This window comes from Alnus glutinosa, chromosome 2 (assembly GCF_958979055.1).
Source record: "Alnus glutinosa chromosome 2, dhAlnGlut1.1, whole genome shotgun sequence".
NCBI lineage: Eukaryota > Viridiplantae > Streptophyta > Magnoliopsida > Fagales > Betulaceae > Alnus > Alnus glutinosa.
The window spans coordinates 36,265,876-36,274,763 of NC_084887.1; the positions used below are offsets into that span (position 1 = coordinate 36,265,876).

The 8,888-nt window shown below is 40.7% G+C and overlaps 2 protein-coding genes across 2 annotated transcripts; one reads left to right on the top strand and one right to left on the bottom strand.

The window, feature by feature from the left end:
- Positions 1-617: 617 nt before the first annotated feature.
- LOC133859852 (universal stress protein A-like protein) lies at positions 618-3,994 on the top strand. Its single transcript, XM_062295402.1, has 4 exons — positions 618-950; positions 3,173-3,294; positions 3,429-3,547; positions 3,730-3,994. The coding sequence occupies exons 1-4, from the start codon at positions 773-775 to the stop codon at positions 3,836-3,838; spliced, it is 528 nt and encodes a 175-aa protein (XP_062151386.1). The 5' UTR covers positions 618-772; the 3' UTR covers positions 3,839-3,994.
- Positions 3,995-4,979: 985 nt separating this feature from the next.
- On the bottom strand, positions 4,980-8,688 carry LOC133859853 (PWWP domain-containing protein 6-like). The gene is made up of 2 exons (XM_062295403.1): positions 8,526-8,688; positions 4,980-8,349 (listed from the first exon to the last, which is right to left on the bottom strand). The coding sequence occupies exon 2, from the start codon at positions 8,306-8,308 to the stop codon at positions 5,243-5,245; it is 3,066 nt and encodes a 1,021-aa protein (XP_062151387.1). The 5' UTR covers positions 8,309-8,349; positions 8,526-8,688; the 3' UTR covers positions 4,980-5,242.
- Positions 8,689-8,888: the final 200 nt, after the last annotated feature.

The following is an 8,888-nucleotide window of genomic DNA, read 5'->3' on the forward strand; positions in this document are numbered from 1 at the left end:
ATGTTCGGTATACCTTGAAACCGCTATACGCATCCGCACACGGGGATAAATTTTTTGCTACTCGCATCCTCATGCACGGATAGTAGGAGGCGGATAATTGTGGATAGCGGATGCGGTCGATTAATTATCTGCTCGCATGTACACCCTGGAGAGTTATTAGTCATTTTTAAACCCTAATAATATATTTGTTAAAATCCCGAACCACATGACCAATTTATCATTCATCAATTTTTATTTTTTATTTTTTTAAAAAAAAAACCTTGTTCAATCAGAACAATCAGAAATTTTTTCAAATACATCCTTAAATTTATTAAAGATATGATCAAAACACAAATTAAATAAGAATATGCATTGGAGAATTATAATTACTTGACTTTTTATTTGAGTCAATGCCTCAAAACCTTAATAGAAGTTTCGCATGTAAAATACGTACGTAAATTGAAAGAAGTCTAATGGTATTTATGGTATTTCGACATTTCAGAATCGGACAAAAAATGACCCTGACCCCCGCCATTTCCTTTACCAAACGACGACACCTCATTTCAAAAAAACTGCCGGGTGGCAGGTGCAATTTAGCAACTTCTAATCCAAACGCGTTAACTTACACGCTGGTGCGGAATACGCCCGTAAGCGTACTCGCGGCACAGCTTTTGTTCTACAAACTTCGGGCAGAGAGATAGAACTTAGGACACAGAGAGAGAGAGAGCGAGCGAACGAGCGAGATTGAGTTAGTGAGTGGAAGAAGAAGAAGAAGAAGAAGAAGAAGAGGAAAATGGAGGGCGAGCCGACTCGGATAATGATGGGAGTGAACGAGTCGACTATCAAGGGGTATCCACACGCGTCGATAAGCAGCAGAGGAGCGTTTGAGTGGACTCTCCAGAAGATCGTTCGCTCCAACACCTCTGGCTTCAAGCTCCTCTTCCTTCACGTCCAAGTCACCGACGAAGACGGTTCTCTCTCTCTCTCTCTCTCTCTGTGATAGTTGCTTTTTATGCTCTGTTTAGTTGCCGAGAAAACGGAGGAATGGAAACCTAATTGTTTTTCTGGCCTATGGTTAGTGCGATGTATCGGTTTTTGGTTTGAAAACCTGAACAATTTGAAGGTTTTCTGAAGTATTATTATTTTTATTTTTATCTGTGGATCTAAATCTTGAGGGAATTGGTTTTACTTGCGCTGATGGTTCGTTTGGTAATTCGGTGAAATGTAGAATGGAAATGGATTTGGATTATAGAAGTAAAACTTGGCCCTGATTGTGTAAAGTGGGTAGATTGGATGTTTGGTTGTGTTCAATGGTGAAAGCACCGGAGTTGAGGGTTGATTTGATTGAATTTGGAAGTGTCAATTGGAGAAGCGGGTGATTGTGGAAACTTGAGCTTGGATAGTGTTAGGTTGATGCTCGATTTTGAATTTTCTTCTCCCTATATTACTAGTGTTTTTTTTGGCCGTAAATACAATTTTTGGTGTCCTTCAAATTTGGTCTAGGTTTGAGTTTGTCTAAAAAATGTAAAAACTTTTAGTTTCGTTCTTGAACAATTTAAAAGGGAGCAATATCGTCCTTCCATCTAATTGATTGCACCTGTGACAGAATGAAAGCTAATGTAGCACAGTCAATCATCTGTCATGTGTACAATTGGATGTAGGGCTATATAGATTCACCTCAATTGCTTATCTCCTCTCTTCATTCATGATCAGTCCTTCCCTGCATCCTGAGTCAAGGGGTTTTTTCCTTTTGTTGATTCATGAAGGAATTCGTAGTATCTGTTTATAACGACTTAAGGAAAAGTGCTAGCCACGTTTGTGCTATCGCTACAAAAGGACTAGTCAATTTGAAGTTTTTCTTAGAATCTTTTATAAAGCCCAGTTTCACCTAGTAACTAGGCAATGTGAGACTTAGCACTCATGAGTATCTTTATAAACCACCAATTCTATGTAAACTATTCATCTCTTCCCAATATGGGACTGGGGTGTTACAAACTCCCCCCCTTAAACTCTTGACGTCCTCGTCAGGGCCACGTCATGTGGTACTCCAGTACCACATGACCTGGCGTTACTAGGTGGTTCTGATACCAAATGTAACAACTTAAGGAAAAGCGCTAGCTACATCTGTCCTATCACCACAAAAGGACTAGTGAATTTGAAGTTTTTCTTAAAATTCCTTATAAAACCTAGTTTCACCTAGTAACTAGGCAATGTGAGACTTATCACCTATGAGTATCTTTATAAACCACTCACTCTATGTGAAATATTCATCTCTTCCCAATATGGGACTGGAGTGTTACACTGTTCCTCTGCAAAATAAAGCTGCAGTTCCTTTTAAGACAATAACAAATTTCCTTAAGGACAAATTTCAGGACTGTATGTGTTTCTCTCTCTCTCCTTTTTTTTTTTTCCATGTTTTGTACCATTTTCCTATGCTTCTTTTTCTATTTTATTTTATTTCATCAGGATAAGGAACAGCTATCCCTTATGGAGGTACTTCAATCTTCTTTAGTCTACCAATGTACACTTGATCCAAGTCCTACTTAACCTACAAACCTCTGGATTCCAAAGTGTCATCTACAAACTTTGAATTAGTAGTGCTTCTGCTCTAGTTTCATCAACTAACATGATACCATCCGCTGTAGTTTCATCCACTAACACGATATCATACGGCAAAAGCCATACACTATTAACACCTTAGCCTGAATCAATCTAGTAGACCCATCCATCATGAATGCAAAGAGATAAGGACTTAATGTTGCTCTGAGATGTAAACCTATTTTAATAGGAAACTTGCTTGTGATACCTCCATTAGTTCTTAAACTACTTACAGCTATACATATCTTTATTCACATTAATTATTATAGAGGAACTCCTTTCCAATCCAAAAACCACTTCTTTATCAATCTTCACATGCTTTTTCTCAGTTGATAAAGACCGTATGGAGATCTTACTCATTTCTCTATATTTATCCACTAAATTTCTAAGTAAGAGAATAGCTCTTATGGTTGGTCATCTGGCAGAATACCAAATTGATTCTCTGATATTGTTGTTTTGTGTTTTAACTTTCTAAGTGGCATTTAAGTTCTACTTATTTAATTCCCATATGCTGATCTAAGTTTGCAATTGTACTGCATCTTATGTGAAGAAAGCCGCTAGCTAATTATGGTATGTTATAACTTGTTTCTGCTAGGTTTTGATGACATGGATAGCATTTATGCGTCGCCTGAAGATTTTAAAAACCTGAACCACAGGGACAGGGCAAAAGGGCTTCATCTGCTTGAGCACTTTGTCACTAGATGTCATGAAATTGGGGTACTGATGCAAATCTGTTTTGGATCTGTGTGTGTGTGTGTGTGTTACGTCAGTTTTGGATCTGTGTGCGTGTGTTTGTGTTGCATTGAATCAAGTAATATTTGTCTCCAATGTTTATATTGGAATGATTGTAGATTTCTTGTGAGGCATGGATCAAGAAAGGTGATCCCAAAGAAGTAATCTGCCATGAGGTGAAGCGAGTCCAGCCTGATTTTCTGGTTGTGGGAAGCCGGGGTCTTGGCCCTTTTCAGAGGTATGCTTTTAGTGCTTGTTTGAAGACTCAAGTTCCCTCTGCTCATTTCTATGAACATAACAATGTAATCCATTTTTACTGATTATTTGATATGGTCGTTGTCTTGGAAGGGATATTGTGCTATATCTTGATATATTGTAGGGTATTTCAAAAAGTAATTCCTCTTGTGGACTACTCTGCAGGGTTTTTGTAGGAACTGTAAGCGAATTTTGCGCGAAGCATGCTGAGTGCCCTGTCCTCACAATCAAACGCAGGGCAGATGAAACTCCTCAGGACCCTGTTGATGACTGATTCTTCTAGAAATGAGCTTCATACCGTTTGTTAAAACCCCTATGAGAATTGCCCCTGACGTGTATATTTTGCGTCCTGTGGAATCGCACATGGTGAAAACATTCATATGGGAGAAACTATTTTTTCTATATGTGGTCATCATCCACTTGGTTTTCAGACTGTGTTTTACGCTTTTTTTAAGGATGAGTTTGTAATTGTGATTTCGTAGGTAAAAAGTATGATTTTAAATTAAATTGTAGAAAATGAATTATATAGGAATTGCTTGAAAATCTTAAATCGCAGAAAACTGTATTTTTAATTCGTAGGCAAGGAGGTAGTTTTTGGAAAATGCAGAATTTTAGAGACTAACCTGCAATTTTAAAGATCAAACTGAAATTTTGTCAAACGCTTAATTGTATTTTTAAAAATTATTTTTTCAAATCATAGACCTAAACGGACAACCTTGATTTCTTTAATTTCAACTTATTTGGATTCTGTTGTTTGTTTGTGATCTAATTGCAAGGATAATCATAACACAATGAAATTAAATGAATTCGATTTCCAGACAAAATAAGTAGCACTTGACGAATTTTGGGGCCTTTTCTCTCCGAATTAGGCCATTTCTGTAAATTATTCCGAATCCTTTTACAAGGTAATATACAAAAGACGGACAGAACTTTGAATGTAGAGAGATTCAGACCTCAAATAGGCAAGCAATCCCCATTTCCACTTCGGTTTTATATTAGTAACAATAATATGTACAATAGCTTCTTGCCAAAATTCTGGGAAATTATTTGGGAAACTATAACCTTTATTTTCAATAGTAATTTTAAAAGTCACATCAATTTTTAAAAAATATCAAAGAAAACATGAATATTCCTTTTAACATTACTGTTCAAATTGATATGAGAGTCCAACTACATTGCATTACAGGAATCCATGTATATTCAAAAGAAGTTGACCTCACGTTTCCATATTACAATCCTCTTCGGAGCTGAGCCTCTTTTCTTCTCGGTCCACAAAGACAAAATATAAGACTAATGCCAACCGTTCGTCGCGAAAGAAATGACTCATTGAACCCGGATCACTAGAGCTTATACCAATATAATAGAAAAGAACACAGTACGATGAAAGTGGCAAGTAGTGTTGAGAGAGAGAGAGAGAGAGGAAAAAGTGAAGATCTGTATACTAACGGGCATATGGAACTAGTTCATGTACGGACTATATAACAAGAGCAACCCATCTGTATCAAGTAAAAACCTACGCACAAAAACACCAGTGAGACAATTAACCCGTACATCCCCTACAAACACCTTCAAAAGAAAGTAACATATGTTCCTAACTCTAAACATCGACCAATAGCTAAACAGTAAATCTGCCTGTGCACAGAGCCCAAAATGCTCAGTTTCTCATATTTTGTCTGATCTACGACGAGGGGGATCCAACCATGGCGCTCACCGTCTCCAGAAGGCCTTTTATCTCTCTCTCTAATTGGGATTTCATCTCCGGCGACACTTTCCCACCCGAGTTCTCCAGCACTGAGTTCACGGTCTCAAGTTTCTTCCTTATGAAGTCGAGTTGTGATGGCTGTGAGGGAGCCGGCTTCTCTAGAGTCTTTCCTAGAGGAGAAGCTTTAGGTGACGGTATTTCTCTTAGTTCACGAGTCTTTATCGCAGTTGAGGGATATAGGAGGCTGAAAGTAACACCAGCAGCTTTGAAAGGGCTGGCACGAAGTGAATGATTTAAGGCTTCTTCTGCGTCAGAGCTCCTTACAAAGGCAATCCGAGCACAGAAATTGATATAGAACATATCTGTATCCGCTTCGTTCAGCGCCCCAAACTTCCCATAGATTCTGATAAGATCAGCTTTAGAAGGCAAATGCGATCCTGGGCCGAATGCCACAGAAAGCACTGTAGGTGAAGCTTCCCCGTCAGTCTTCTTATCACTCTTCTTCATATCACGTGTTCCAGCATCTTGCTTCGATCGAGGCTTATCTAACTTTGCATCTTGTATTTTAGCAGCTTTCTTCGGTTTAGCTTCATGTGACTCCGCTTCTTTGTTCTTCTTCCTCGTCCTCTGTTTGGATTCATGTCCAGGTGATTTGTGGTCGGTATTACTTTGGTCTTTACCCAATGACCCAGGATCAGAGTCTGGATTCTTTCTCTTTCTACCAGGTTGACGCTTGTTGTATGCTTTGTAGTTTGATCCGTCGCAATAGACTGAGCTTCTGAGTATGGACATAAAGCCCCCAACCATTTCAAGGGATTCGTTTCCCCTTGGACATAGGGGATTAATAGCAGCACGCCGAACTTCAGATAGCACTTTGTTAGCAGAGGCCGCCTTAATTTTCACCGGATCGATCCGATCTAGTTTCGGTGTTTGAGGACTTGAGATTTCAGATGGGTCACGCTCCAGACCAAGTTCTTGGGAGAGCTTCTTCTGAAATGTCTCATTACAAGACTTTAGAATTGGAGAGGGCCCAGCAAGGTGGCCTGCAGCCGTTGTCATCCTCTCCCCTATATGAGATTCATTAGAAACTTTAAGGGACTCTGCTACAATGTCTTTCTTCTTTTGCCCCATAATTAGATTAGTGAAGGGCGGGGACAAGTACTTGCTCTTCCTCCTTTCCCTTGACAAAGAACCCTTCTCAATTTGTGCTTTGGCCTTGCCATCACTTTTTTGAACACTAGTACTGTTCAACTTCCTTTCCATGGTAACATGTTCATCATTAGTTAGTTCTTTGCCCCCACCACCATCAACTTCAATGCTGACACCTTCATATTTCTTTCTTATTCTAGATGAACGGCTCTTCCTGGTTTCTTCCTTGCCTCCACTGAAATCATTTTCTACACCCAAAACTTCACTATTAGTACTTAATGGAGAACCCAACATCCTGGCCTTTCTCTTAGTCCCTTGTAACACTTCATTGCCCCCATGACCATCAGTTACATCGCTACTTTTCTTCCTCTTATTCGTAGAAAATGGTGTTGGTTTGCCCCATTTTGTCCCTTCTTTAGCCACATCCCCATCCTTACTTTCGGACTGAGCATCAATGTTCTCTTCCATGATTTCAGCAATACTTTTCTTCTTCCTTCTTTGATACAGCCTATCATCCAAATTCTCTAGGCTCTTCTGTGTCGTGGTTTGACTGGTCTGGCCAAACTTAGGACTTACTGGTGAAGAAAGCCAGTCTTCTGCAAATGGCCCCTGAATTGGAACTTCCACCCTCTCATGTATGTCCACTATCCCATCATTCAAATTGTCTTCGAGACCTAGAATTGGTTGTGGTTGATAATACGTAGGCAAATCATAACCCCCCTTTGCTCGATAAAAAGCTGCCAGCCGGCTCTTTAACACCCTAAGTCTAAGAGCATTGCATATGGAAATAGTCTGTGCAACATGTTTCATTTCAGCAAGAATGTCAAGTGGTTCAGACAGACTGTTTGAAAGCTTCCCAATTCCGCCTTCAGGAACAAGAACTGCATCCTTGATTCCAGCATTCACTGCCAATGGTCTATCAAGTCCATCTCCATTCTCCTTAGTTACACAAGAACAAATCATCTCTAGCTCTAAAAGCCTACCAATCTCATCCACGGCCTTCTGCACGGCATAAACAAAGTTCTTTGAGTTACTCTGCCTCAACATCTCTTCAAAATTCTCCTCAAAGGGCTTCAACTGAGAGGGTTGGCACCAAGCAAACGTGCCATCTCCAAAGTATGCCACAAGCAACCGGCCCCTCACTTTCAACTTGACCGCATAATCCGAAGCATCCAAAGGATCATATACCTGCCCTGGCCACCACGGGTGACTCCTAATCTTACCCCACACAAAATCACCCACAGAAAACCCATACCCTTCATCGGCCGCACTCTCCTCTCCTTCCCCATCCTCGTTCTTACTCATATCCTCAATTGGAACCTCAATAATCTCAATTTTCCCATCTGGGTCTCCCCCATTTTCACTCATAGAACCACCATCCTCTTCATCCCCAAATACCTCCACAAAATCCCTTCTGTTCTGTATGCCGTTCTTTGACACAGCTCCGCCACCTAAACCATCCGCAGCAATTCCCTCAATACCCAAAGTTCCCAACGTTTCAACACTCTCACTCTCACCACAATCTTTAACCTCGATATCTCTCACTCCCACACTTCCCCTCATCTTCAACAAAGAAGACACTCCACCCATCTCGGACTCCTCAAGCCCACCTTCGTCTTCACCCGAAACATCCTCGTCTCGGCCCCCGAAACCCTCCTCAACCGAAACCTCCGTCTCAACTACTTTCACATCCCCACGAACCAAAACCTCCTCTCCGTTCATAGACACCCGAAACCCATTCTCTCGGGTCCCCTCTGGACCGGACCCTGAACTGACCCGACCGCCAACACACTCTTTAAGGAATTTCTCTTCATGGGCTCGAGGTTTAGCCGGTTCAGCTAGAGGACCAGAACCCCCAGCTAGGGTTTTAGCCCGTGTCTCAACTGTTCCCATTCCCAGGAAACTGTTTTTCTCGAGAAAACCAACTCCCACCGCTGAAACGAACACGAAAAAGGAGCAAGGCGACGTGTAAATCAAAACATTTCTAGGGTTTTGGCTTTCTTGAAGAAGAGCTCCAATGTATGATTTAAATAATACCACCAATAAAAGAATTATTTTATATTGAGGGAAATATAAGCAAAGTAATTTGACTACTAGAAAAAGGAAGTACCTCAAGAACAAGGGCTAGGGTTAACAAAGCTTTATCCTTTGGAAGCGACCCTCGAGACCATTTTCCAGAACAGAGTGGAGTAAAATTCTTGAAATGAATTCCAGAAAAGAAAATCGAATATCTCGGACATGCGAAACTAAAATATCGCCGTGAACGAGAGGTTCATTTCATTTTCAAGCGGTGGAAACTCGGCACTATTTTGTTTCTCTTGTTGTCGGTATCGAAAGGTCGCTTTCAGCGTTTTACGTACGTTAGCTGATATTTGCTCTGGTCCCGCACCGCTTCGATTGGGGAATAGACGGTACTCGCTACACTGTTCTGCCAGGTTGCTCTAGCGTTTCGGTATTCTTCTTGGGCACGACG

Bases quoted from the DNA above. Each gene is read 5' to 3' on its own strand.
- LOC133859852 (XM_062295402.1), top strand. From the start codon at position 773: ATGGAGGGCGAGCCGACTCGGATAATGATGGGAGTGAACGAGTCGACT. The intron at 3,295-3,428 runs GTACTGATGCAA...GAATGATTGTAG, and splicing joins CTAGATGTCATGAAATTGGG to ATTTCTTGTGAGGCATGGAT. The intron at 3,548-3,729 runs GTATGCTTTTAG...ACTACTCTGCAG, and splicing joins GGTCTTGGCCCTTTTCAGAG to GGTTTTTGTAGGAACTGTAA.
- LOC133859853 (XM_062295403.1), bottom strand. From the start codon at position 8,308: ATGGGAACAGTTGAGACACGGGCTAAAACCCTAGCTGGGGGTTCTGGT.